The 27,474-nt window shown below is 55.4% G+C and overlaps 4 protein-coding genes across 16 annotated transcripts; 2 read left to right on the top strand and 2 right to left on the bottom strand.

Moving 5' to 3' along the window:
* Positions 1 to 625: 625 nt before the first annotated feature.
* TOR2A (torsin family 2 member A) lies at positions 626 to 4,821 on the top strand. Of its 3 annotated transcripts, XM_038549285.1 has the most exons (5): positions 634 to 974; positions 1,537 to 1,802; positions 2,891 to 3,066; positions 3,752 to 3,879; positions 4,090 to 4,821. In XM_038549285.1, exons 1-5 carry the CDS (start codon positions 818 to 820, stop codon positions 4,332 to 4,334), a joined length of 972 nt encoding a protein of 323 aa, XP_038405213.1. In that variant the 5' UTR covers positions 634 to 817; the 3' UTR covers positions 4,335 to 4,821. The 3 variants fall into 3 exon arrangements, with proteins under 3 accessions (XP_038405215.1, XP_038405213.1, XP_038405214.1); XM_038549287.1 differs by lacking the exon at positions 3,752 to 3,879 and having other exon boundaries at positions 626 to 974; XM_038549286.1 differs by lacking the exon at positions 1,537 to 1,802 and having other exon boundaries at positions 847 to 974.
* On the bottom strand, positions 4,755 to 19,091 carry TTC16 (tetratricopeptide repeat domain 16). Of its 9 annotated transcripts, none has more exons than XM_038549272.1 (14): positions 18,712 to 19,090; positions 17,514 to 17,686; positions 17,090 to 17,180; positions 16,788 to 16,931; positions 15,688 to 15,788; positions 15,467 to 15,596; positions 13,408 to 13,637; positions 11,933 to 12,177; positions 11,430 to 11,571; positions 9,048 to 9,213; positions 8,354 to 8,496; positions 8,028 to 8,193; positions 6,468 to 6,555; positions 4,755 to 6,100 (listed from the first exon to the last, which is right to left on the bottom strand). In XM_038549272.1, the coding sequence occupies exons 1-14, from the start codon at positions 18,784 to 18,786 to the stop codon at positions 5,001 to 5,003; spliced, it is 2,994 nt and encodes a 997-aa protein (XP_038405200.1). In that variant the 5' UTR covers positions 18,787 to 19,090; the 3' UTR covers positions 4,755 to 5,000. The 9 variants fall into 9 exon arrangements, with proteins under 9 accessions (XP_038405200.1, XP_038405199.1, XP_038405198.1 ...); XM_038549271.1 differs by having other exon boundaries at positions 13,408 to 13,571; positions 18,589 to 19,090; XM_038549270.1 differs by having other exon boundaries at positions 13,408 to 13,622; positions 18,589 to 19,090.
* PTRH1 (peptidyl-tRNA hydrolase 1 homolog) lies at positions 18,855 to 21,022 on the top strand. The gene is made up of 5 exons (XM_038549288.1): positions 18,855 to 19,303; positions 19,640 to 19,859; positions 20,162 to 20,261; positions 20,440 to 20,485; positions 20,588 to 21,022. The coding sequence occupies exons 1-5, from the start codon at positions 19,208 to 19,210 to the stop codon at positions 20,792 to 20,794; spliced, it is 669 nt and encodes a 222-aa protein (XP_038405216.1). The 5' UTR covers positions 18,855 to 19,207; the 3' UTR covers positions 20,795 to 21,022.
* Positions 20,846 to 26,729, bottom strand: CFAP157 (cilia and flagella associated protein 157). 3 transcript variants are annotated; one of them, XM_038549284.1, is made up of 9 exons: positions 26,499 to 26,729; positions 24,659 to 24,930; positions 23,795 to 23,948; positions 23,106 to 23,373; positions 22,572 to 22,702; positions 22,205 to 22,355; positions 21,671 to 21,798; positions 21,317 to 21,503; positions 20,846 to 21,036 (listed from the first exon to the last, which is right to left on the bottom strand). In XM_038549284.1, exons 1-9 carry the CDS (start codon positions 26,669 to 26,671, stop codon positions 20,965 to 20,967), a joined length of 1,536 nt encoding a protein of 511 aa, XP_038405212.1. In that variant the 5' UTR covers positions 26,672 to 26,729; the 3' UTR covers positions 20,846 to 20,964. The 3 variants fall into 3 exon arrangements, with proteins under 3 accessions (XP_038405212.1, XP_038405211.1, XP_038405210.1); XM_038549283.1 differs by having other exon boundaries at positions 21,671 to 21,843; XM_038549282.1 differs by having other exon boundaries at positions 21,671 to 21,846.
* Positions 26,730 to 27,474: the final 745 nt, after the last annotated feature.

The raw sequence follows: 27,474 nt of genomic DNA on the forward strand, positions 1-27,474 counted from the left end.
GGGCTGGATACCTGGGGAGCCTGTTTACTGAGTATGAGCTGTCCTCTGAAGGAGAGAGGCTGGATAACAGTGCATTAGATCTTTGGCAGCATCCTGACTTGGGTTCAGTTCTATTATTCACTAGCTGGGTGGCCTTGGACAAGAGGCTTAACCCCTTGGATCCCAATTTCCTCCTCAATAAAATGAGGACAATAACAAAATCGGTTCCTTAGGATTGATGTTAAAGCACTAGGGAATAGTAGCTGCTGGGTAGGGGACTGCCGTATATCATACATAATGGATTGCCAATAATTATTTATTGATTACTTTCCGAGTCGAAACTCTTGACGTGCTGTACCTCATTGAAATATCATTTCTCTGTACGGCGGGTAAAGCTATCAGAAGACATCTAAGGCACCTAACACTAACCGCACATAGTAGGTGCTCACCAAAAGCTGTATTACTGAGCGCTCTGTTATCATATAGAAAAAGAGAGCACGGAAAAGGCGCTTTGCAAGGTTTAAGGTGCCGCATAACTTTTTGCTACAATTGTCATGGCACCTTCGGTGGTCATAATCCTTCATTATTCTTTTGGCGCTATTATAGTCGCCTAGTTACGGTGGCCAAGGAAACGCGGCCCGCCGGCTGCATTAGGACGGCTCGCGGACTCCCCCTAGAGGCTGCCTTCCGGTCCTGCGGCGGGGTGACGGCTCGGGCCTTTCTGGGGGAAGCCGGGAATTGTAGGCTACGGAAGGTGGCTGTCGAGGAGAGATGCACGCCGGGAGTTGTGGTCCTAGGGAGGGGCGGTTGGCCCACACCCGGCTCCCGCCTCATCCGTATGGCGGCTGCGAGTCTCGGCTGCAGGCCCTGGGGCTCGCTCCTCGGGTTGCTGGGGCTGGTGTCGGCCGCGGCCGCCGCCGCCGCCTGGGATCTGACTTCGCTGCATTGCCACTTCGGCGCCTTCTGCGAATGTGACTTCCAGCCCGACTTTGAGGGTGAGGGGCCGCAGGAGCCCGGGGCAGAGGGGCCGGCTGAGCGGGGAGCCCTCGGACTGTGGGGTTGCGCCCGGGCCACCCCGAGGGCAGAACCGAGGGGCGGGACCCGCAGGCCTCCGGGCGGCACGGGCCGGAAGTGGGCCCGGCTTGAAGGACCGAGAGCCTGGAGCAGCGGACGGGGGGCGACGGTTTGGGGAAGCCTGTTTGGAGTCCAGGCAGAACCCTGTCAGGATGGAGAGGGCCTTGCGGGCAGGATTGGGCCTCCACAATGGACTGGCCGTCAGGGCATGGGGAGGAGGCTTGGGTCGACCCCGTTGACAGCTCTCCACCACTTATAGCTGAGCGCAGTGCAAGGGGCCAGCTGGTGGGGGCGCTGCCAGGTCTGAGGGTGGCTGCTGCAGCCGGAGACCCCAAGGGCCCCCTTCCCTATCCGAAGACAGTTTGCAAAAATGTCCCAGAACACAGGGATCCCTAGGCCAGGTTTCAGACGTGACTCCTCCCCACCCCCTTCGGTGCCAGTGGTGGGTCTTCAGCTCTGATACTGCCCTTCTTGTGGCCCTAGGTCTGGAGTGTGACCTGGCCCAGCACCTGGCCGGCCAGCACTTGGCCAAGGCACTGGTAGTGAAGGCACTGAAGGCCTTCGTGCAGGACCCAGCACCTACCAAGCCACTGGTCCTCTCCCTGCATGGCTGGACAGGCACCGGCAAGTCCTATATCAGCTCCCTGCTGGCTCACTACCTCTTCCGGGGTGGCCTCCACAGCCCCCACGTACACCACTTCTCCCCCGTCATCCACTTCCCTCACGCCAGCCACCTGGAGCGCTACAAGGTAGGCTGGTGGCATCCTGGACCACCGTTCACCTGCATGTGGGGGTGCCAGATCTTAGGGAGTGAATGAGTCCCAAGTCCAGAGAGGGAGAGTCACTTGCTCCAGGTCACACACCCAGTTGGAGCCTCAGGCCTCAGGACCCATCATGAACAGAGCTTGAGATGGACAAAGGACATGAGATTATATAGTTGCAGGTGTTATGTATTGAGCATTTACCTTTGCCTGTCTGCATTACCTTCTTTCTGTAAAGTATGGTCCCAATTTGAGGCTCAAAGCAAGCATCCAGCAAATAGTAGCTCTTATTACTATCATTGTTGTTGATTGCAGGGTACTTTCCAGGCTGGTCTTTGTCAGCTGTCAACATTATTGAGAAGGTTCAGGAAGCATAAAGGAACCTTCCTCTGTTATGGAAAGTAGGAGATATCAGAGAAGGGAGTCCTTTTTTTTTTTTTTTTTTAAAGATTTATTTATTTATTCATTCAGAGAGAGCGTGAGAGAGGCAGAGACACAGGCAGAGGGAGAAGCAGGCTCCATGCAGGAAGCCCGATGTGGGACTCGATCCTGGGTCTCCAGGATCACACCCCGGGCTGCAGGCGGTGCTAAACCGCTGCGCCACCAGGGCTGCCCAGAGAAGGGAGTCCTTCTTTTTTTTTGTTTTGTTTTTTTTTTTTTTTAAAGATTTTATTTATTTATTCATGATAGCCACACAGAGAGAGACAGAGAAGCAGAGACACAGGCAGAGGGAGAAGCAGGCTCCATGCAGGGAGCCCGACATGGGATTCGATCCCGGGTCTCCAGGATCGCGCCCCGGGCCAAAGGCAGGTGCCAAACCGCTGTGCCACCCAGGGATCCCGAGAAGGGAGTCCTGAACAGGCAAATGTGAGGCCTGGGTTTGAGTCTGTTTGCTTGCTGACCTGCTGTGTGTGTGGACTTGAACGAGTCTCTGACCCCTTAGGGCCACAGTTTGGCCACCAGCCCCACGAAAGGGTTAGTTCTCTCTGGGAGACCAGACCTTCCTGGGAAAGGGGGTTCTTACCTTGGGAAGAAGTCTCTCCAGGTGCCCTCAAACTCCTGCCTCTTCCCTGCAGAAGGAGCTTAAGAGCTGGGTCCAGGGGAACCTCACAGCCTGCAGCCGCTCCCTGTTCCTCTTTGACGAGATGGACAAGCTGGCCCCAGGCCTGATGGAAGTCCTGCGACCTTTCCTGGGCTCCTCCTGGGTTGTGTTCGGGACCAACTATCGCAAAGCTATCTTCATCTTCATCAGGTGGGCCCAGCTTTGCAGCAGCATGATGGGGGATATTTGTCCAAGGTCTCAGCTATCCAGTCTTGGCCTATGGTCCCATACCAGAGTACCTTTCCCCTGGGGCCCAGTTGGTGTTTCCCAAAGCCCCTTAAACTCTGGCTGTGACACTGTATATTCAGATTTGACAATCTCAAAGCTCACTCTGGGCTCAGTCTTTGGGATCCTCACTGTTTCTTTGTGGAAGCCCTGCCAGGCTAAGTGTTTTCCCTCCTTTGTGGCCAGGAGACATAGACCTGGGGAAAATAGGACTTGAATTCTAGTCCCACCTCTAAGAGTTCTAGCCATGTTTTCTTGGGCAAATCTCTTCACCTCTCTGAACTCCCATCTCCTCTTCCACACAGCAGGATTATTAATACCCCACTGTCCTCTTAGAGGCTGGGGGAGGGAAAGTCAGTTAAGGGACCCAAAAGTGTTTTGTAAACTTTAAAGTGCATGGCACATCCAGATGAATCTCCAGGCATCACATGGTAGACAAAATCTCTGGAGAGGGGAAGTGGTTCCTATGGGGTGTTTTCAGTGGATTTGGCTCCTGCTGAACTGGGTCTCCAGGCTCATGTCACGTTGGGTGGCACATGGGAAGTAAGAGCCAAATCCTGCCCCGCCACCACGGTCTGAGCCATGGCCTGCGTCCCCCCATGGGTTTCAGCAACACTGGCGGTGAGCAGATCAACCAGGTGGTACTGGAGGCGTGGCGCAGCCGCCGGGATCGGGAGGAGATCCGCCTGCAGGAGCTGGAGCTGGTCATTTCCCAGGCTGTGCTGGACAACCCACACCGTGAGTTCAGCTGGGGAGGCCCACCCTGGGGTGACTTCGGCAGGCTGAGGCTTCACACCCACGTTGCCTGGGCCGGGCCAGCTTCTCCCTGGGTCTGGTGCTCTACCCACTGTCCTCGGGATTTCTCAGGCCAGGCTTTGGCACACCCAGCTGTCATACAAGCTCCTGGAACCCAGTACAGACCCTTCCCCCCTTTGCCCCTTCCTGCAGATGGCTTCTGGCGCTCCGGCATCATGGAAGAGCACCTCCTGGACGTCCTGGTGCCCTTTCTGCCACTGCAGCGGCACCATGTGCGACACTGTGTGCTCAACGAGCTGGCCCAGCTGGGCCTGGAGCCGAGGGAAGAGGTCATCCAGGCTGTGCTGGACAGCACCACCTTCTTCCCCGAGAAAGAGCAGCTCTTTTCCTCCAACGGCTGCAAGACCGTGGCTTCCAGAATTGCCTTCTTTCTCTGACTCTCCATATGGCGTCCTTGCCCTCCTCTGCCTGGCCAGGCTGTGCAGGAAAGCCAGGGGCCTCCTTGGTAGGGACCCTTTTCCTGACCCTCTTGGGGAGCAAGACCCAGAGCCCAAAGCGAAGATGAGGAGGCATCTTGGCCTTTGCTTCCTTCCCTACGGAACCACTGGTGACCCCAGAACTTCAGTGAGCCTTGACCTTGCCCTCAGCCTAAGCCTTCTTAAGATGTGAATTGTAACTCAGGGACTATGGCTCATGGCTGCTCTCTCCCTCTTCTGTCTGTGACTCTCGGCCCCTTGCTCTGGCACCATCTTCTCAACCCTCCACACCCCATGTCCCTCCATACCCCGTGTCCCAGTACCGGAAAGCCAAGCCGAGACTTCTCAGTCTTTGTGAATATAGAGATTCCCGCTTAGGCCTGGTTTTTAAGGTTTTTAATTTTATAACAGAACAAATACAATAAACTTAGCCGTGGGACCAGAGGAATATTGGCTGAGATATCTAATTGCTCTGGAAGGAGGTGGTTTTGCTGAGTGCCAGTGAGTGTATGTAGGGCTTAGAATCTCTCCCACACCCAGCAAGAAGTGAGGCAGCTGAGTGGACTCTTCGGGGACCAGTGTAACTGCTGGGACAGCCTTGATTTTTCTGGGGTTCTGGCTCAGGCCCTATGTGGTCTGGGGTTTTCTGAGTTTGGAACTCAGTCCCCAGGTGACCTCAGTCTTGCTCGAACCCGGACTTGTGTTTTGGCTCCAGCTCTGGGCAGCCTTGGTCTTGCTAGGCCCCTGGGATTGGTCCTGAGTGTTCTCTGTATTGCTGGGGCTCCAACTTGGATCATAGAAATCCTTGGTCTTGCTGGAACTCCGGATCAATCCCCTGCTCTGGCCGTGGGTGGCAGCCTTACTGGGTCGCCAGCTCTGGCCATGGGAAGCCTTGATCTTTCTGAACCTCTGCCTTGAGCCCTGAGTAGCATTGGTCTTGTTAGGCTTTTGTCTTGGGCCTTGGGTGGCTTCAGTCTGGCTGGGATTTCGGCTCTGGCCCTGGGCGGCTTCAGTTTTGCTGGGCCTCTGGCTCTGGCCCTGGGCAGCTTCGGTCGTGCTGGGCCTCCGGCTCTGGCCCTGGGCTGCTTCGATCTTTCTGGGCCTCCGGCTCTGGCCCTGGGCAGCTTCGGTCTTGCTGGGCCTCCGGCTCTGGCCCTGGGCAGCTTCGGTCTTGCTGGGCCTCCGGCTCTGGCCCTGGGCAGCTTCAATCTTGCTGGGCCTCCGGCTCTGGCCCTGGGCAGCTTCAATCTTGCTGGGCCTCCGGCTCTGGCCCTGGGCAGCTTCGGTCTTGCTGGGCCTCCGGCTCTGGCCCTGGGCAGCTTCGGTCTTGCTGGGCCTCCAGCTCTGGCCCTGGGCAGCTTCGGTCTTGCTGGGCCTCCGGCTCTGGCCCTGGGCAGCTTCGGTCTTGCTGGGCCTCCGGCTCTGGCCCTGGGCAGCTTTGGTCTTGCTGGGCCTCCGGCTCTGGCCCTGGGCAGCTTCGGTCTTGCTGGGCCTCCAGTTCTGGCCCTGGGCAGTTTCAATCTTGTGGGGCCTCCAGTTCTGGCCCTGGGTGGCCTTGGTTTTTCTGGAGCTGTGGCTCAAGCTTGGGTCTTCCCTGTTCTCCAACAGGTCTGAGGACTGAGTCTTCAGCAGTGAGGAATCAGAGGATGTCACAGCAGTGGCTGAGGTGATCTTGTATTCCTGGCAGATAGCGGACATCTCTGTGTCTGAGGTGGACATGGTCCTGACTGGGAAAGATGTGCCAAGAGCATCCGTTAGGCTGCCCTCCCTAGACAGCTCCAGGAAAAGGATGTGTAGGCCTTACCCTTGCCTCCCAGAGGCTTTGCATGGCCAAGGAGAAGGCCTGCCAGATGAGGCCAACCTAACCTTTCTCGGCAACCCGAGCCCAACAGGTGGGCCAGGGTTGTAGGGTAAGTGGGAGATACTGAAGGCTCACCATGCCCCATTCAAAGTGAGGATTCTTATTCCTGCTTTATAATCACAGAGCTATAAAGTAGCAGAGCCCAAATGGACAAGCAGGCCAAGGAGTCTCTGATCTTTACCTACTCTGCTGCTTTGGCTTACTCAGGCCTGGAAGGAACATTGGGGACTTACAGCCCAAGCTGGAGCCTGAAGAGGTCTGGTCAAGGTAGCTGTCAGACAGGGACCTCACCCTGCTGGGTGTGGGCTCCGGCTTCTCCTCCTATGGCAGAAGACAGGTAGGGCAGTTATAGGATATAGGAGGGCCCAGGCCAGTGGCTCAGCTCTAGAAGGAAGACCAGCAGCTTAGAGCTGCTCCAGGGGCCCCAGTTAGGGCTGGGCTGCATGTGGAGAGGCCAAAGACTGGATAGAAAGGGCAGTGGTCAGACTAGACTGGCAGGGTACTGTGAGAAAGCCAGTATTGGAGAGGCTGCTTGGGCCTCGGTTTTGCCATCTGCAAAATGCAAATTAGTTTCAGTGTGGGAGAGGCCTCTGAAAAATGCAAAGTGCCCTACCATGGGGAATGGCTAATGAAGAACTGCAGAGCTCTTTATGCTTACCATGCCCATCAATTTCATCTTCCCACGTATCTGGGAGGGAACTACTACTTTTACCATTTCATGGCCCAGAAACCAAGGCTCCAGGAGCCTAAGCAGTCTGCCCACGACACTCAGCTAAGAAGCAGAGGAGCAGAGCTTGAATCCAGGCCTGTGGACTCCACAGCCAGCCTCTTAGCTGCTGGATGCCTCTGGCCCACTCACACCTGCTGGCAGTGGGGAGCGTGGGGAAGCAGGGAGGGGGCGGGCAGAGCTCTAGCACCCAGCAGATGCCAGTTCCACATCTTCCTGAGGGAGGGAGCTCACAATGACTTCAGGAGGTGCACTGATCAAAGTTTTGTATGTTTGTGTTCCATTGTGAGCTAGAGAACTGTAGCACTAGCCTTTTCCGGTTATGGCAAGGGAGGCTGGTCTTCCATTGACTTCATTTTCAGTTTCCTTTGAACACAAATGTACTTGCTGTCCATCAGCAGTTGAGTGGACAGATCATGGGACTTTCACAGGATGGACTTCTCCACAAAGGTGAGAACGAGCCGTCAACTTAGATGCACCTCACAAACATGCTTAATGAAGGGAGTCTGAGACAAGCAGGTACACCCTACATGTCCACTGATGTGAGGGACAGGGGACAGGCTGGTTCATTTGTGATGTTAGGAATCAGGACCACCTTGGAGGTGCACTGGGCTAAGAAAAAGACCTAGTGGGGGGCATGAGGGGGCTTCTGGGGGGCTGGGAGTTTGTTCTTTCTATAGGTAATGGTGTCATGGGTGTATTCAGTTTGTGAAAATTCATCAGTTCACTCACTGATGACATGTGTACTTTTCTGTATTTACATGACATTCCATAAAAAGAATTAAGAAAATCCTGGCACAAATGGCCGGTGCACACAGAATTTATGAAGCTGAGTGTGGCAAGGTGTGGGGAGGCCTCTCTGTGAGGGGCCCACATCCTTGTGCCCTACTTCAGGGGTACCCTTTATTGGTACCATCCCCATCTCACGGCAAAAGGACCCAAGCCCCAGTCACACGGCTGAGTGGTGGCAGAACCAGGCCTGGATGCCAGCCTCTGGCCAGTCTGCATCCCTCAGCCCTGGCTTGGGGTATACTCTACCCCAAATCCCAGTGTGTGGCCCACTCACCTCTTCCTCCTCCTGGGGGGCCTCAGCTTCTTGGTTTGGACCTTCTGGCTTTCCATTCTGGGTCTGGGGAGTAGCCTGGAGCTCTTCAGAGGTCCCAAAGGCAGGCCTCCACCGGAACTGCAGTGCCCGAGCCTTCTGGCGCGCTCGTTCCCGCTCCCTGAGCTGCCTGCCAAGCCATGGCCCCAGAGTGCTGAGTAAGCCCCCCTGACTCAGTGCACCATCCCCAGCATCTGGAGAATGGCTTGAGGAGGAAGCAGGGGCAGGAGGAACCTTAATGCCCAACCATTTCCCACTCCTGGCCTGCAACCCCTGCTTGAGGAACTTGCCCCACGATGCCTTGAGGGATGCCAGCCTGCAGGCTGCTTTCCAACACCCGATCCAACTGCAGCCTGGCCAGGTGGGCCACCTGGCTGCAGAGCACTTCTTCCACCGACATGCCCGGGAAGAGGTTGGTCATCAGTGGGAGCAGCTGCCAGGGAAGAGCCGGGTGTGGGCCAGCACACGGAGCCGACGGGTGTGGGGCTCCCCTGACCTCGCAGAGCCCTTCTCAGGGCTCACAGGGGAAGGGTTTACAAATTATTGATTTTAGAGCGCCAGACCAGCTTGCCCCAGAACTGGGAGGAGCCTGTGTGGAGGTCTACCAGGAGGGGGTGCTCGGACATGGCCAACCCCCGGTGCTGGAGCCAGCAGGGCAGGTCTGACCTCGAAGCCTGTGCCAGGAAGAGGTGGGTGGGCCCAGGGTACTGACTTCTCCGAGCCCTCCGCTCTTCACGTGCAAAATGGCGGGGCGTGGGGGCCATGGGGAGGTGTGATAATGTTACCGGTCTCTGGCGTTGGAAGAGCAGTAAACAACACACACGTTGAAGTGGCTAGAACAGTATCTGGCACCATGTAAGTGCCTGGCATCAGCAGCTGTTAGTTTTGCTGGGAAACCAGACTTCTTTTAGGAACAGGGAGAATCTTGAGGCGACCAAGGGTACTGACTCTGGAGCCTGTCCTCCTGGCCCAGCAGGAACCTACCTTGGGTTGCTTGGGGTTGAGAAGCAGGACGGTGGCAACATCCAGGCGGGCCCCCAAAATGTTCTGCAGGAGCTGCCGGCTCCTGGCACGGTGCAGGTAGTACTGGGCTCTCTTGGGGTTGTGCTGGATAGCCATTGAGAAGTGGCTCTCTGCCTTATGGAACTGCCTGCAGGACACAGTGCCCCATGGGCTGTTGTGAGCTGGGCCCCAAGGAGGGAAATGGGAATCCTGGGCCCCACCGGGGAACGTAGGGGAGATTAGGATGGTCTCTGCTCCCCTTAGCTCCACCATCCCCTCTGCTCTTTTTCTATCAGCTATACTCTTAACAGCCCCAACACTTAAATGCTAGTATAAGACCCCAGTATAAGTGAATTTAAAAAAAATTTTTTTTAAGGTTTATTTATTTATTCATGAGAGAGAGTGAGAGACGCAGAGACATAGGCAGAGGGAGAAGCAGGCTCCCTGTAGGGAGCCCGATGCAGGACTGATTCAGGATCCCAGAGCCACCCAGGTGTCCTTAAGTGAATGTTTTCAACATCATGGAGTAAGGAGGACCTTTCTGAGAATGTCACAAACCCAGCAGCTAAAAATGAGAATTCATTTGACTATGATTGAATCCCAAGTTACTGAGTAGCAAAACTGCCACAAAGAAAACAATAAATAGGGACGCCTGAGTGGCTCAGCCGTTGAGTGTCTGCCTTTAGCTCAGGGTGTGATCCTGAAATTCTGGGATCCAGTCCCACATCAGGCTTCCTATGAGGAGTCTGCTTCTCCCTCTCCCTCTGCCTGTGTCTCTGCCTTCTGTGTCTCTCATGAATAAGTTCTTAAAAATAAATAAATAAAAAGAAAAGCAATAAATAGGAGAAATAAAATTTCCTACAGAAGGCAGACAATAAGCTAATTTTCCTAGCCTACAAAGAACTCTTCTAACAACAATACAAGTTTTAACGGGCAATTTATTTTTTAAAAAATCTTAGTTATTTAAGTAGGCTCTACGCCCAATGTGGGGCTCGAATTCGCAACCTCGAGATCAAGAGCCATGTTCTCTACTGATTGTGCCAGCGGCATGCCCCTTCATGAGCAATTTAACAGCCAAATGGGCAAAAGGTTTGAGCCAGCCATTATGACCCGCCCCCCCACACGAAAAAGATGCTGGATTGCACTACCAATTTAAACATGGGACATGAATCAATTGTGAGAGAGCATTTTTTGCACTAGATTAGCAGAGTTGAAATTAGTCTTAACGCCCTGCAGTATGGAGCTTTCAGGAAACCAAGATTCTCCTTTCCTAGGGGAAGTTTACAGTGGCTCACTGTTTGTGGAGAACAGTCAGATATTATGTTTTAAAGTGTTAAATGTTCAGGGCGGGGGCACTTGGGTATCTCAGTGGTTGAGTGCCTTCAGCTCAGGGCATGATCCTGGGGTCCAGGAATCGAGTCCTGCACTGGGCTCCCCGCAGGAAGCCTGCTTCTCCCTCTGCCAATGTCTGTCTCTCTCTGTGTGTCTCTCATACATAAATAAAATATAAAAAATCTTTAAAAAAATAAATGTTTGGAGTGACGGGGTGGTTCAGTTAGGTGTCTGCCTTTCAGTCAGGTCATGACCCCAGGGTCCTGCGATTGAGCCCTACATCGGGCTTCCTGCTTGGCAGAGAGCCTGCCTCAGCCTCTCCCTCTCCCTCTGCTATTCCCCCTGATTGTTCCCTCTCTCTCTCTCTGTCAAATAAATAAAATTTTAAAATGTTTAAAAAAAATGTTAAATGTTCACACCCTTTAACAATACTTTAGCTTCTAGCAATCTAATATGGCATTATTAGTGTAATGCGTGAAAATGTATGTCCTATGTGCTCATTACATTATTTATAATCAAAAACAGAAAACAGCCCAAATACTCATCAGTGGAGGGTTGTCTAAAGAAATGCATTGTGGTACTTCATAGAATGGAATACTAGGCAAATAATAAAAGAGAATGAGGTCATCATATATATAATGACATTGGAAATAAAAAAGCAAGTCAAAAAACAGCATGACGTCACTTTTGTAAAATGATAATAAGTGTTAATATATGTATAGGAAACCATCTGGAGGGATCCTTACCAAACCGATGGAGGGGTTGGTGATGGGAGACAGATATTAGAAGGAACGTTCCGTGTTCTAAGTCATACATTACGGAACACTTAAGTTTATTATAAAAAGCACAATTGTCATAACAATATTGAGGAAAAAAGTGAAGAATTTTTCACAAATACTTGAAAACCAAAACCATTATTTAGGAGGCAGACCTGGGAGAGCAGAAGATGTTGCCCCAGGGATCCCAGCAGCCCCATGCCAGGCCCAGCCCTGCCCGCAGCCCTGCCCCGGGGACCACCCTGAGCTCGTGCACCTGCTCCTCTGCTCGCAGAAACCCATCTTCTCCTGCAGCAGGCCCATGCGCAGGTTGGCCCCCTCGTCCTGCGGGCTCAGCGCCAGCGCCTGCTGGTAGTCTGCCTCCGCAAAGGTCAGGTTGCCCAGCTGGAAGAAGCAATCTGGGGGATGGGGACAGACGTGGAGGCTGAGTGGGCCCCCAACCCCAGTACCCAGGAGCCCCAGCCTGGCTTGCTCCAGCTCCCAGAGGGATCTTGAGACTGGTGGCTGTGAACTTCTGAAATCCTGTGGGCGGTGGAGGGCGTCTACCAAGGTTTTCCGTGCCCTAGGGCCCTTGCCCCCAGCCGCTGGATTCTGAGCATTTTGAAGAGACTGTAGCCAGTCAGTCTAAGACAACACTTTGCAGTGTGTGTCCCCAGAGCCCTGAGGTTCTTCCCCTCCTCCTGCCTCCCCCGCTCCCCTCCCTCTGGGGACTCAAGTGCCCAGCCCAGGCCTTAGAGGGTCAGGGGTGGCCCCACTCACCACCTCGATTGATGTAGAGGCCCTTCTCCTGCTGCTCGTCCTTGAGGGCTTTGTTGAGCAGCAGCACACCCTCCTGGTAGGCACCCTGCAGGTAGCAGTGCACTGCAAAGTCATTGTAGGCCAGCAGCAGCTGCCGCTGAGCCTGCTGCACCTCTCCCTCCTGGCTTGCACTCATCATGTCCAATGCCTTTAGGAAGTCCTCCACAGCGCTATCAAACTCCTGGAGCCGGCGGTAGATGGTGCCCCTGTGGGGGAGGGACATGAAGGCCAAGGCTACCCCATCCACCTGGGCAGCCAGCTGAGATGTTGGCTCCTCTGGGCCTTCCGAATTTGGCAGGTGACAAGAGGGTCCCCTCTTCATGCACTGGTTCGGCTGTGGGGCTGGCTCTGGATTACTACTCAGATAGCCCATTGGTCACTGGTAGTTTGCTTTACACAAAAATACCTTACATCTTTCTTTTTAGGAAGCAGGTGTGCACCAACCTCTATGCTAAGGCCTTTCAGTACTGGGGACAGATGTTTTACCCCACTGTTTATACGAGAAAACCTAGACTCAGGCAAGTTATTATTATTATTATTTTTAATCTTTTCCTTTTTTTTTTAAGATTTTATTTATTTATTCATAGACACACAGAGAGAGGCAGAGACACAGGCAGAGGGAGAAACAGGCTCCATGCAGGGAGCCCGATGTGGGACTCGGTCCCAGGTCTTCCAGGATCACACCCCAGGCTGCAGGCAGTGTCAAACCGCTGAGCCACTGGGGCTGCCCGACTCAGGCAAGTTAAATGGCCCCAAATCCGGGCAGCCCCGGGGGCGCAGCGGTTTAGCGCCACCTGCAGCCCAGGGCGTGATCCTGGAGATCCTGGATCGAGACACTGGATCGAGTCCCACATCGGGCTCCCTGCATGGAGCCTGTTTCTCCCTCTGCCTGTGTCTCTGCCTCTCTCTTTCTCTGTCTCTATGAATAAATAAATAGAATCTTTAAAAAAAAAAGGCCCCAGGGATCCCTGGGTGGCGCAGCGGTTTGGCGCCTGCCTTTGGCCCAGGGCGCGATCCTGGAGACCCGGGATCGAATCCCACGTCGGCTCCCAGTGCATGGAGCCTGCTTCTCCCTCTGCCTGTGTCTCTGCCTCTCTCTCTCTCTCTCTCTATGTGACTGTCATAAATAAATAAAAATTAAAAAAAAAAAAGGCCCCAAATCCCGTAATAGAAGGGCAATGGGTAGATTCAAGCCCGAGCCTCCCAGAGTGAATGCTCAGCAGGCCCAGAGATCCAGGATTCCCAGGTGAACTAAGTGGCTGCCTGGCCCTCCTCTAAGGGCAATAGCAGCTAAGACCTCTCCCTGGCTTTGACCTTAATGGGGAGTAGAGGAGGATTATTAGAGGCTACTTGGGGAAATTGAGCCCTGGGGCGGCTCACGGCCTCTCCTGAGACCATAGAGCAGGACCCAAGATGGGTACTTCCCCACACAGTACCGGAAGAGGAAAAGGCGAGGGTCCAGAGGGTTGTTCTCGATGGCACAGTTGATGCGCTGCAGAGCATGCTGTAGCTTGCCCTGCACAGCTAGGATCCCAGCATCCTGACGTGCCTGCTGGGCTTGGTCCACCATCATCTGGAGCAACACCTTGGCCTGCGAATGCTTGGGGTCCAACAGCAAGGCACTGTGCAGGTCTCGATAGCAGAGGCTGGGCTGCAGGGGCAGAGGCTAAGCAGAGGCTAAGCTGAGCTCTGCCCTGTGCCATGGTGGGAGCACCCCTCCAGGCCTTTAAGAGCCTCTCTCTGGGCAGGCCTGCACCATGTCACCCATCGTCAATGTCCCTGCATTGCGGTGCCATCTTTTTTGCCTCGTGAAAGAAGCAGGGGGCATTGTGGGAAAATCCCATCCCAGACCCCATCCCTGTTGGTCCCTCTCCAGATGTGCCCTCAGGTGAGCCAGGCCAGCCTGGGCTGTTTCTGCTATGGAATGGTGTTGCAGATGCCTCCTCCTTGGAGGACTTCTTTGAAGCTCCAAGGTTGGGGGAGGGTGTGTCCTCCTGACCATGACTGTCATATCCTCCCTAACCTCCCATGCACATGCCTTCCCCCACTCCCCTAACCTTTAAGCCCAAGACAACTCTGACAACAGATGCAGGCCTGGGTACAGCAGAAAACATCCCCAGGCAAATACCTCCCACTGGGTGAGCAACTCTGTCAGCCAGTCAACAAACAGTTTTAGCAAGCATCCTGTGTCCTGTAGGTTAATGGGCTGGACAGTGGGCAGGGAGAATAGTGTGGACAGCAAGTGTGAGTGGAAGTTACACAGGTGTGAGGGGGAAGATGGTAGAGGCTAGAACAGGGCTTTGGAGTAGGTGGGCTTGGGTTCAAGGGCAGCACCGCACCAGAACTGACTGTGTGACCTTGGGCAAGTCACTCAGGCCCTCTGGACCCATTTCTTCATCTGTGAAAAGAGGACAATGGGTTGTATCTCCTCAAATGATTACCTCCTAGTCTTAAAGACAAGCATGACTCAAGGGCTTAGAATGTACTTATGCATCACAGGGGCTGAGGTGGCAAGAGAGGCCAAACTCCCACAGCCAATGATTACCAATAATTACTAGTCTCCTGCCCTTGAAGGAAACTCTCTCACTGACTCACTTGTGAGGCCCAAAGCCCAGCCCCCAGCATAGGGAGGCTCAATTTCCAGCTTCCTCCAGGATGCGCCATTTGGGACCAAGGTGAACATGCCCACCCCTTGGTCCTCCTGAGTTTCCCAGCTCCTAGGCGCCAGGCCAAGTTCTAGCACCATTGTTCTGGATTCTTCCCTTTTCCTCATGCCCTCCCCCATCGGTCTCTGCTCCTGACTTCCAAAAGAACTGTGGGACTTGCCCCTTTCTGGCCATCCCATGGCCATCCTCCCCTCCACCCTCCTCTCCGGCTGGATGGCAGCCAGGCTCCTGGCCTCCAGACTTGCCCCTCCAGGCCAGAGTCCCACTGGTAGCCAGACGATCTTTCTAAAGCCTACTGTCCCAAGAAGTACCCTTTTGAGGCTCCTGCTGCCCCCAAGAAGGGGTCAGGGGCCTCCTCGGATCACAGAACCCTGCCTGATACCCTCTCATACCTGCAGTCCCTTCTCTCTTGTGACCCCAAGTCTCCCTTGCCCCCAAGCTGTTCCTTGTACTGTCTGGCTCCAAGCCCTGACAGTGAGGCAAATAAGGAGAGACAGGAAAGGAGGAGGGAGGACACCTTATCTAACAGATCCTTGGGCGCCCCCACACCGTGCTGCTTCCCACACTTGTGAAATCATTCTCTGTGTAATCATCTGCTCAAGGACGTCTCCCCTAGGCTCTGAGTTCCACAAGGGCAGGGCTGGCACAGGGTTCTCACCTTGTGGCTTCTGGGGGCCGACACAGGCCTGGCACAGAGCTACAACTGAGCGGTAGCAGAACCAAACCATGCAAGTGGTCAGCACAGGTCCCCACCACACGGCCTAGTGGCTTCCACTAATCTCAGGGTTGGCTGTGGGCACCCATACGGGGGGCGGGTCACCCATTCTACCTTCTGTAAGAAGTTGTAGAGTCTGGCCCGGAGCATGAAGACATCAGCATTGGTCATGCCAAGCATCACCTCCTTGGTGACAAGGGAGAGGCAGTCCTGATACCGTTCGAGAGCCAGGAGACAGGCCATGCTGAGGACAGAGGGCAGAGGCACTCTGTCTGTCGAGCGAGAGGGGCAGGAAGGGGCTGCAGAGAGAACCCGGGCATGCAGCCGCCTCTCACCATCGGTAGCGGAAGCTGGCTTTCTCGGGCTGGAGCATGGAGGCCTGCGAGAAGACTTTCAGAGCGTCCGGGAAGGCACATTGCTCGAATAGGCACTGGCCCTGGGGGACACAGGGGGGTGGTTCCTTCTGATTGTGACTCTGGCCCAGCAGCACCCTCCAGCTGCAGGGGGCACCCACTGGGGCAGGAGGGGAGAGAGAAACAAAAGATGGAGACAGCTCTGTAGGTCTGGGAGAGACTAGAGGACAGAGACATAGAGATGGAGAGAGACAGAGACATGGGGAGACAGTGACAGTGTAGAGATGGAGATACAGAGCAAGGGAGAGACAGCAGAGACAGGATTATACAGCTGGCAAAAGACAGCAATACAGAAACAGAAACAGAGTAACAGAAAATCTTGGACTTTGTTGCTATCTTGTGGTTTAATATTTTTCTTTTGAATTGTAAAGGGAGGTGTTATTACCTTTCCAGCATTTAGAGCCTCCTGATGCTAGTGCCATGATAGTAGCCACCTGCTTCATGTGGCTATGCAAATTTAAGTTTCTTTTTTTTTTTTTTTTTAAGATTTTATTTATTTACTCATGAGAGAGGCAGAGACACAGGCAGAGGGAGAAGCAAGCTCCATGCAGGGAGCCCGATGTGGGACTCGAGCCTGAGACTCCAGGATAACGCCCTGGGCCAAAGGCAGGTGCTAAGCCGCTGAGCCATCCAGGGATCCCCACAAATTTAAGTTAATTAATGAAATAAAATTTTAAAATCAGTTCCTTAGTCACACTTAATATATCTCAAGGGCTCAGCAGTTACCACATTGCTAATGGCTACCAGATTGGACAGTGCGGAGTAGACCACTATCATCACTGCGGAAAGTTCTACTGGGTAGTGCTGCAAAACTTTACCAGCCCTGGCGGTAAGCCAACTCTGGAGGTGGGAGAGGTCATGAAAGGGGTGGCAGGTAGCCATTTGCAATACAGGGACAGAAGGTCCCCAGAGAGACAAGAGCTGGTCCCAGGAGCAAGGAAATCCCCCACAGCTGGAGGGAGAGCCAAGAGGCTTGGGTGTGGGGTGGATGTGGTGGGTGGGTCCGTGGCAGCCCCAGGCACCTGCAGGTAAAGGACCAGGGTAAGGCGCTCCAAGTACTTGGTGTTCTCAGGCTGGAAGGAGCAAGCCCTTCGTAGATTCTGGGCGGCCGAGGAGAAGTCACAGAGCTGGATGTAGGCCTCAGCTCGTAAAGCATAGAAGTCTACCTGAGGGAGAGCGGACACAGACTGCTGTCCTCTCCCTACAGTCTGCTGAGGCCTGATGCTCAATTACCAGAAGGGAGTTGATGGCCCTGAGAGGAGGAGCCTGGCAGGCATGACAGTGAGGGCAAAGTGTTAGCAACCGTCCATGCCCACCCCCTCACCAGCTGGGAGTCCAGGTGGAGGGCACGGGAAAAGAACAGCACGGCCATCTCCCAGTCCTCTTGCTCCAAGCACTGCTGGCCTTGGTGGTAGCTGTGGGGGAAGGCGGGGCACAGGCAGAGGGGCTGACCCTGACTTTGACCAACCCAGGGCATACAGCTGTGGCTGCAGCTGTGGCCATGGGAGTGGGATGGGAGGAGGAGGGGCTTTGGTGGAGAGACAGGGTAGGGCAGGTAGACAGAGACCCAGGGAGAGGAGCCTGACACTCGGAGCTCATCCAGGGCAGCCTTTCGTCTGCTGAGGTAGAAGTGCCCTATTATACAGATGAGTTCACTGAAGCCCTGAGAGGGAGAGTAATTGACCCAAGGCATGTCACTGGCTGTGCAGGGATGGGAACCTGGGACCCTGGACAAGGCAGTCACTCACTACTGCCTGACTTTGAGGGGCACTGTTAATCCCGTGACCTTTGGTTTCACATCATCAAAGTTCTGGAACACCCGGCTGCTCCCAAAGATGCGCTCTATGTTCCCCTTTGGAACTGGAAACACCCATGGCTTTGGGATGTGCTGTGACGGAGACGGGTCAAGCTCCAGAGCATCCTAGAACCAAGGGACAGCAAGCTGGGGCAAGCCTCAGAGATGACCCCTGTGCCTCTTACACACTCTCCCATCCTGTTTTACAGGATGATCAAAGGCTAGAAACGAGGCTGGTGGGAGGCACAATTTGGGTTCTGGTGGCACTTCCAGTCCCATTCTCTTTAGGGATATTCCAACTTCTGTCTCCAGTCCTATGATCAAGGTCAGGGGCCTGGGTTCTTAAACTCACGCTGCACTCTGCTCTCCTCCTGGTCCCCCTCAGCTTCACCTCCATTTCCCAACACCCAAAACTAATGCCTCCAGCTCAGGCGCTGCCCCAAGCCGAGGCCCAGGAGGTCCTGCAGTCCTCTGCATATCCTGTGGGACTCTCATGCCCAGCAGGCCAAATAAGATACCTCACCTGACTTCTGCCCCAGGCTTTCCCACCTTTGGTGAGTCCACCTTTTCAGCCAGCCGCCAATCCCTATCAGTCCTCATGTCCTGTCTATCCCATTTCCTAAAGATCTCTTAAGACCTCTTAGATCCGGGGGCGCCTGGGTGGCTCAGTGGCTGAGCGTCTCCCTTTGGCTCAGGGCGTGACCCCGGAGTCCCGGGATCCAGTCCCACATCAGGCGCACTGCATGGAGCCTGCTTCTCCCTCTGCCTGTGTCTCTGCCTCTCTCTCTCTCTCATGAATAAATAAATCAAATCTTTAAAAACAATAAAAGAAAAAAAAAAGAATATCTGTAAAAGTTGTAATGATGCGGGAAACATTTCATGATGACACTATTAAGCATAAAATTGATATAAAAAAAAACCCTGAATATACATTAAAAAAAAAAAAAAAGATCTCTTAGATCCCTCCTCTTCTCTCATGGTCGTGTCTGGGCCAATGCCCCCTCTCCGACCTCCCCAGCCGCTCACACGTCTCGAGCCCTCAGTTCTCTCCGCGCTGCGGCCAGGTACTTTTCCTGAACTGCACTTAGAGCCAGGAGAAGCCAGCCTGCGAACCCAGCCTCGGTCTCTTCTCCCAGGACCCTCCGCCGCACCTCTCCGGAGTTTGTCACGAATTCCCCTTCCGGGACGATCTCCCGGGGCCCGCTCCCGGCGTTGCTAGGCACCATCTCCAGGACGCTCACAGGCTCCGCCCCTCAGGCCACGCCTCCGGGGCCCGAGTGTTGTTAGAGCCGGAAGGAGGTTAGCAAACTGCATCAGCCGGGGAGGCTGTGGCTACGTCACGGGGAGGGCTCGCCAGGCTTCCGCAGCGAGGCAGGGCCACAGCAGGGGCCAGAACAAGGCTGCCTCCTCCCATGCCGGAGGTCGCACAAAAGCTCCGCGAGTTCCCAGCAAACCCCACAGGGACGTCCTGAGGCGAGTCCGCGGGAGCGGCGGCGCCACACACGGGCCCGGCCCGCCCCTTCCGCTCCCGAGCAGCGTGGCGGCCCGTCGCTCGCCCCGGATTGGGCGCTGGGGCTAGGGGGCCACCGCGATTGGTCGAGGGCTGACAACGTCAGGGGGCGGGGCCCACGCCGTGAGCGGGGTAGCATGCCGCCGGCCGGCGCCCTGCGAGCGACCCTGTGGAGGAGGAGCGCCATGAACTGGAGCCTTTTGGAACCGCGGCCCCCCGGGAAGCGGTGGCTGGTGAGTTGAGTGGGGGGCGACGGCGTAGGGGCTCCGGGGCCCTAGCAAGCTCCTGTTCTGCCAGTGTCTCCAAACAACATGCCCTACATTCCTCGTGTCAGTTTCCTTACCTAGAAAATGGGCCCAGTATTCTGACGGGAACGCTCCTCTGACCGTCCAGCTCGCGGGCCCCCCGGCCTTCTGGAGTCCCAGGGGCTTCCGGGCTCCCTACTCCGCCCCCCTGCCCCACTCTACCCTGCCCTCCATTTCCCTCTCGCTGGTTTGGGTCCCAGGGAGCCCTGTGAGCTAGAGGGTGGCGAGAAATGTCGTGCCTCAGTTTCCCTGGTGCCGCCGCAGGTGGCCGGCCTGGGAAATCCTGGACTGCCCAGCACGCGGCACAGCGTGGGCTTGGCGGTGCTGGGGCAGCTGGCGCGGCGGCTGGGGGTGGCAGACGGCTGGGCACGGGACCGGCGCTGCGCCGCCGACCTCGCCCTGGCCTCGCTCGATGATGCCCAGCTGGTCCTGCTTCGGCCTCGGCGGCTCATGAACGCCAACGGGCGCAGCGTGGCCCGGGCGGGTGAGTTGAGGGCACCCGAGGAGGCCGCGGAGGGCGCAGGGGCTGGAGAAAGGGTTTGGGGCGGGAGCAGGGCTGTTCACCTCTAGGTGCCTGTTGCGCCCCTATTGCTGCATATGGCCCTCCGTACTTACAGGAGTCTCGGTTTATATGTGAAATGGGTTTAATTGTGGCCCCTCCTCATGAGAGCTGTAAATAAGGACCGCCCCCCCCCCCCACCCACACACACACACGCGGGGTTGACCCCTCCCCTCCCCCCACCTCCCCACCCCCGGGCTGATGGGGCCACTGTTGTCTGTGCCCAGCGGAGCTGTTTGGGCTGACTGCTGAGGAGGTCTACCTGGTGCACGATGAGCTGGACAAGCCCCTGGGGAAACTGGCCCTGAAGCTGGGAGGAAGCTCCAGGTGAGGTCCTGAGCAGGCCAGCCTGGGCTAGGGAGGAGCCTCCCAGTTGAGGTGGGATAGGGGTGCCCATCCCAGTCCTGGCAGGGAATACGGGTGCTCTAACTCCAGCCTGCACTAGGAGGGGTGAAGAGTGCCCATCCAGGGAAGCACTAACTGCCCCTTCCATATCCTTTTGAAGGGGCCACAACGGAGTCCGTTCCTGCATTAGCTGTCTCAATTCCAGTGTGAGTCTGCCCCTCTGTCCTGCATGGGGTCTGGTGGGCCCGCATGAGGCTCCCCTGACACTCCTTAACAAAGCTCCCTGGGCCCCTCTGACTCCCCCACAGGCAATGCCGAGGCTGCGGGTGGGCATCGGGCGCCCGACAGAACCTGATACAGTGAAGGCCTACGTGCTAGGCTGTTTCTCCGCCGCTGAGCAGGAACTGCTGCCTCCATTGCTGGAGCGAGCTACTGACCTGCTCCTGGACCACATCCGTGAGCGAAGCCAGGGCTTGTCGTCAGGCTTTCACATCCATGAACACATGCCTGCCTGACCACCACGCCCACACACCCAGCCCCGTTTACAGAGGTGCCATGCCAACCTGTGGTATCCACTTTTTATAGAACTCTTCTCTGGGCTGCCTCAGGCTGCCTATAGATTGAAGAGGGTACTGTGGCTGCAATGGTCCACTTCTGGGGTGGGGATTAGTCTTCTCTCTGTGTCTTACTTGGAAAGTGGAGAAACTTCAGGAAGAGTAAACTTTTTGAACCTTTTTGGAGAACCAGAGGTGTGGATCTGTAAGATTAAAGACGCGCGGCTTGGAAGCTGAGGCCTCCTTGGGGGGTTCCCACCCTTCCACTGCCAGTGGATGAGGGGCCAACAGGGTCCAGCAAGCCCCCTTCCCAGGCCATGTGTGGGCATGTGTTAGCCCACTGAGGCCTTGCCACACTCTTCTTTGGCCCATTTTACAGATGGGGAAATGCAGGCTCAGAGGGCCAGGCACACCCCCCCAGGCCATACAGCTGCACCGCGGGCTGGCTGCTCTCTTGCCATCCCTGGGGCCCTTGGCACTCACCTCAGGCCTGCTGTGCACCTGGAAGATTCCCACACGTGTGGTGTGTGAGAGCAGCTTGAGGTCCTCAGGGTTGGGTGGGATGTGGGCCTGTCGAGGCACCAGGCCCAGGTCTCCCGGCTGGTAGGGTGTGATACTGGACAGCTGCTGGGGCAGAGACCCCACCTTGGGTGGCTGGGTGCTGGGCTGGCTGTGGAGAGGGGGCTGGCATCACCACTTCCTTTCATAGTTGAGGAGGTTGAAGTTCAGAGAGGCTTTGGGGAACTGGGTTTCTGGTGGCCCAGAGTCAGCCAAAAAGAGCCCTTGGACAAGCCCCATATCTGCCTCCTCTGAGGTCATACAGGGTCACTCACTCACCTCTCCTTGGGTGGGCCATGACGCAGCTGGCTCTCTTGATGGGAACACACAGCCAGCTGGGGGTTTAGGACCATGGCCGAGCTGAGCATGGCCAGCAGCTGCTGTAGCATCTCCTTGCGTTGTTGTAGCTGGAACATTACATCAAAATCGCCGTCCTCCTCATCCGGTTGCCTCTGCTGGTGGGGGTGGGCCCATGGGGATCAGGCCCACAGTGGCCCCAACACCCACCTCTGGGACATTCCAACCCCAGTGCCTGTTTTCTCCAAGCATACTGTGGTGGGACACTCATTCTCCAAATGGGAAGACTGAAGCACAGGTCTTCCAGGACCTCAGAGAGGGACTCTGGCAACTTTGAGACCTTCAATGGCTCTTTGAAGTGCAGGTTCAGGAAAAGGACAGACTTGGCAGGAGTGTCTCAGGGGAAAGGTGGGACCTCTGGCTGTGGCCTGGCCACCTCCCAATGCCGGTTATCTCTAAGCAGTGTCTGACATTGGCCTGCTCCCCCGCCCCCGACTTGTACCAACTTCCTGTCACCTGTAGAATGTCCTGTAGGAAGAAGGTGGCCTGGGCCAGGGCTGTCTCCAGACTTGCTTGAACCTTCTGCTCTTTGGTCAGCTCCTGCTGTAGCTGTTGTGCCTCAGCCTGCTGCTTCTCCAGTTGCAGGTTCAGCTGGTCTCTCTGACTCCTGGACTCAGGACCAGGACGAGTCAGTCCCCTCCCCTGCTAGGTGGTTTCCCTCTGGCCCACCCAGCCCCAGTCCTTAGCCTATTTGAGAAAGCCTCAAGGCCCCTCGAGAAAGGGAAGTCACTGGCCTGTGCCATGGGACCCAAAAGGAATAGGCTCAAGCTCCCCCACCCCCTGCCCCCACTTGTTCCTACTGCTTACCCCTCTGGGGCCACACCTCAGTGCCTGATTGTCCTGCTGTAGCTGCCCAAGGCTCTGCTCCAGTTGGCTCAGCTGGAGGCGCAGCTGCTCAGCCTCCGCCATGCCCTGCTCCTGTTCACGGCACTTCTCCGTCAGCATGAGAATGATCTGCAGGTGCGGGCAGGTGCGGCCATGCCCTGGGCCCGCTGCAGGCCCTCCGTCAGCCTCCCCCCGCCCCCCCAGCTCTGGACTCAGCCAGAGCTCACCCCATTGAACAGAGAAGCCTGCCAAGGTCCTGGGGGACCAGTACCGTCTCTGGTAAGAGCCCCCGGATGGCCCAGGGTAGGTTCCACTTCAATGAGTTATGGGGGCTTTAAACCAAATAAAAACCAGAGATGTACCCAGGAGCCCCCACGAAGGACCCTGTCACCTCACTTGCTGCCCCCCTCATGACCTGGCTCCAGCCTAGGGTCCCACGCTGCCAGGCTGTGTTTGCCCTGAATCAGTTCCCCTAGGGTTCCCTCCTGCTTTATGTGCCAAAAGCCTTGTGGCGCAGGCCTGGCGGGCACACCTTATGATGGCCTCTGCTATGCCTGGCCATGACCTTCTGGGTGTTCTCCAACAGATCCAGCTGTTTGCACAGCTTGTCCTGGATGCCCTTGAGCTGCTCATTCTCCTGCAGGAGCTGCATGCCATGCTTGGATATCTTGGACAGCTGCAGGGTGATCGTGTTGTTCTCTACGATGGCCCGCTTTGTCGTGTCCCACATCTGGCTAGTGGCCACCTTGTGGAACTCAGTGGCCACCAGGTTCACATGCTGGATGATCTCCTTCCTCAGTCTAGTCAGTATGGGTGGGAAGGAGGGAGCATCAGAGTGGGCACAGGCACCAACCTTCCACGTGAGGTTCCCCAGAGTGCTTAGGGCCACCACTGTGCTCTTTCCCAGGAGGAGCCTTTTCACTGTAGACCCTCCGTATCTCTGGCATTTTTGAACCATATCAATATAGTTCTACCTATTAAGTAAATATAATTTAAGTCACAAAAAGTGGCAAAAGGAAGTCCAAGGATTCTCTAATGGCGGTGTGAGGACTAGGGCTGGGAGCTTATCTATTTCCTCCTTCCCTTCACAAATCACTAGCCAGGATTTTGACAAGCAGCAGGCTAGGTAGTCCCTGAGTACAGTACCCCCAGCTAGAAGCTGAAGCTGTTGGGAGGCCTGAGGACTGAGCTGGGCTTGGTTCCAGCACCCAGCCTGCCCACCTGTCCTTGTCCAGCACTGACTTCTTCTCTAGGTTGTACACGTAATCCTTGTATTCACTCTCCTGCTTCCGTAGCTGGTCCTCCAGTGATTCGAACTTCTCTGTGAGCTCCTCTTTCTGCAGCCGGAACTCTTCCAGAGCTGCCAGCTTCCCCCCTGCCCCACCACAGGGCACAGGCCTGGTGAGGGGCCACCTCGGGAGGGCAGGGCCCGGGCAGGGCAGTGACAGCCTTGAGCGATGCCCCTCCCTCCCCACCTCCTCCACGTCCTTTTGCCCTCCCTATGCTTCCCAATCCAATGGGGCCAGACCCCTCCCTACAACATTCCATGCCCAGTCCTGCCCATGTGCACGGTTTTCATCTGGAATGCCCCCCTCTCTTCCCCGCCATTGATCTTATGAAGCCTCATTCGGGTTCCGCCTCGGAAAAGCCTCCCTTGGCTTCTATTTTTTGGGAAGTGACAGTGACAACAGCCACTGAACTTGCACACCTTCTCTGGGCCAGGCACTAATGCTGTCCTTAATCCTCAAAACAACGCTTGCCAGCCAGGTGACCTTGGGCAAGACACTTCAACTTCTTGAGGTGCTTCCTCACCTACAAACTGGGTGATAATATTTCCTGCCTTGGGCGATGGCTGGGACCCTTAGAGAAGATAATGTGTGGAAAGAAGCAGCATATAGCTGCTGTTACTCAAGGTAGACATATACCCATTTCCCAAATGAGAAAACTGAAGGTCAAGGAGAAGTGCTTGCTCCAGGCCACAAAGTCAATGGTAGAGCTGGGATTAGAACCCCAAGAGCAAGAATACTGGGTTCCCTCCCCCATGGTGTGTGCCCCCCAGACTCGCCTGCCAGTGTTCCCCCTCACCAAGGATGATGTTCTCTGTGGTGAGCTGGTCCTTGGTCTCCTGGAATTCATGGCGCACCTGAGCTAGCTGTGCCTCAAAGGCATCCTTCTCCATCTCTTTGGCCAGCTGCAGGCTTTGGAGCTGCTCATTGAGGTCAGTGATCTCGTCCACCCGCTGATTGAGTGTGCGCTTGAGGAAGGCCACAATCTCCTTCTTGTTGTTGGCCAGCTGCTCAAACTCCTGGCGGAACAGCTTCTCCTGAACAGCCAGCTCATCCCACTTCCGCTGGTACCTGAGGTGGGGGCGGGGTAGAGATCCAGGGGAGTGGTCAAGCCAGACCTCCACGCAACTGGGCCTGTTCCACTGGAGCCTTCCATAGAGGTACATTCGAGGTTTCTTATGTGGGAATCCAGTCTCACCTCCACTGTGCCCCCGATCTGTACTCATGACCATAGCCAACGCCGGTGCTTAGTGTGTCACATTCATTACATCACCAGATTGTAAGCTCCTCGGGCTGCTGTCTTCCTTACCCTTGTTTGCTGAGTGAATCCTGCTGAGCCTCATTAGTGGAGCCTTCTTGGACCTGAGCCACATTTGTGACCCTCTTTTTGGTGCCCTCCTGTAAGTGGGCCCTTATTCCAGTGGGCAGTCAAGATCTGATGTCATATTTGTCTTCACTTGGCAGACCTCTGACCTCCTCCACCTTTCTGTTCTTGGGGTCTGACAGAGGGGCTCAGTTAAAAAAAAAAAGAGCACCTAATAACTGTCTCCCAAATGAATTTTCCCCAAATACATTCCATCTGGTGTCTCAGCTTGAGGGATACTTGTAAATTTTTAAGAGTATCATATAATTGATTTACTGGTTTCCAATGGAATAATTTGAGGGGTTATTTGGAAAGATGTTTTACCTCAGTATTTACTCAAGCAACATCTTTTGAAAGTCTACTGCATACAGGGCATTGGGTGGTACAGAGCTGAATGACCTGCTTTGGGGAGTGAGGAAGCAGCTTGGTGTAGGGAGGTCAGAAGGGCCAGGGCTCCTATCCTGGCACCTTCTGGGACTGACTTCCCTCCCTGAGTCTCAGTCCCTCCACCTGTACAATGGGGATGTCAGGACCTCTCGGACTGTTTCAAGGATGCAGTGAGCACCAGCTCAGGACCCAGCTGGAGCATATGAAGGACTCAGCGTTAGCTGTATCTGCAACATCATCTGGGGGAGAAAGTGCTGCCTAATGGTCACTAAAGGCGTTTGTCTTTTAAAGGTCACCCTAAGACTAGGCAGGTGCCTCATTAACTGGGAGGAAACTAGTTTTAAAATAAGAAAACTGGGCAAGTGAGTTTGTCTCAGAAGTTAGAGACCCCTCCACACTACCACCTGTACCACACAGTCCTGGGGAGACAACCCTCCTCATTTACATTTGGGGTCAATAAGGCACCAAGCAGGGAGTCAGCACAGACACGGTGGGAGTGGGAGGGGTGGTGGAAGAAAGGACACAGGGTCTCCTGCCTGCCAGGGGGCTGCCATTTTCAATTCATCCCACTGATTGTCCTTTTATAAAGCACATACATAATCCCATGGGGCAAGAGTGAGGCAGGGGGAGTGGTACTTGCCTGGGGTAGGGTTGCCAGGTAGCATTAGGACCCCAGGACCCTGGGAGCCGAGATCGGGTGGGTTCGAATTGTGAAGCCTCTCTATGTTACTTGCAGGAAACAGGCTGCGGGTGGGGGTGGGGTGGGGTGGGGCCTAGACATCCCACGGGAGGCCGGGAGGCCGAGGACCCCTGAATGAGCCCGCCCCTTGGTCAGCTGTGAGCAGGGCTTCTGACCCAGCAGGACTGGCCTCCCCGAGCGCCCACCCACCGGGCCAGCCTGTCCTCCAGGTCTCGGATCTGGATGTGATAGAATTCTCGGATCTCCTCGCCCACAGTCGTTTCCATGGGCTTGTTGGCCATGCTGGCATCCTTCTTGCCACCTTTCTTCTTTTTGACCTCGGGATCCTTGGCCCCCTTGGTTGCCTTCTTTTTGGGAGCCATGGCTGGTGGCAACCACTGCTCCAGGGCCCCTTTAAGAAGCCAGGTGGTTGCTAAGGAAGTTGGTCCCATACATAGCAACAAACTGAGGGAGTGAGGCAGAGCTTAAAGGGACCCTGCCCTCTTCCTGGCAAGGCTGGGCACTAGCAACTGGCCTCCCCCTCCAAGGCCAAGCACCACAGAGGCCCTAGGCCAAGGTGTCCCAGGCCATGGCATCTCAAAATCAGGATGCTAGGCTCTTGGGGCACTTTTTTGGGCTTTGGGAAGACCTCTCCTTTCCCCTAGGCGAAATGTTACAATGGATGAGCCCCAGAAACCACCACCCTGCCCCTTTGTGCCAATCAGAGAGGGAGGACTTTCCTAGAGTTCCCCAGAACCAGAAGAAGCCAGTCCCCAGGCCAATGAGCCTCTTCCCTGAGCCCTCTGAGACCAGCTTGTTAATCCTTGGGTGATATAGCTATATAGCAAATTATTTTCTTACTTCACCCAAAACACACTGGAGAGGCAGTATGCTAAGAGATGGTCTATATCCAAGGCTGCTCTGCCGGAGTTCCAGGACATCCCTATCCAGAGACTGGCTCTGTTTTTCACGAGGCTTGGTGGAAGGTTCTCCATGTAACCCAGGCTGACCCAGGCAGACAAAGGCCAGCTGCAGGCTCGGGCCTGGGACGGCGGGGACAGGCGGTGGGTGTCCAGCTGGTAGATGCCCTGGCTTGTGACTGTGAGCCCCACCCATGCACTGGCCCCACCATGCTCCGTCCCCCGGCTCTCATCTCCAGCCAGGGATGCCTGTAGGCCTGCTGTCC

Source organism: Canis lupus, chromosome 9, assembly GCF_011100685.1.
Source record: "Canis lupus familiaris isolate Mischka breed German Shepherd chromosome 9, alternate assembly UU_Cfam_GSD_1.0, whole genome shotgun sequence".
NCBI classification, from domain to species: domain Eukaryota; kingdom Metazoa; phylum Chordata; class Mammalia; order Carnivora; family Canidae; genus Canis; species Canis lupus.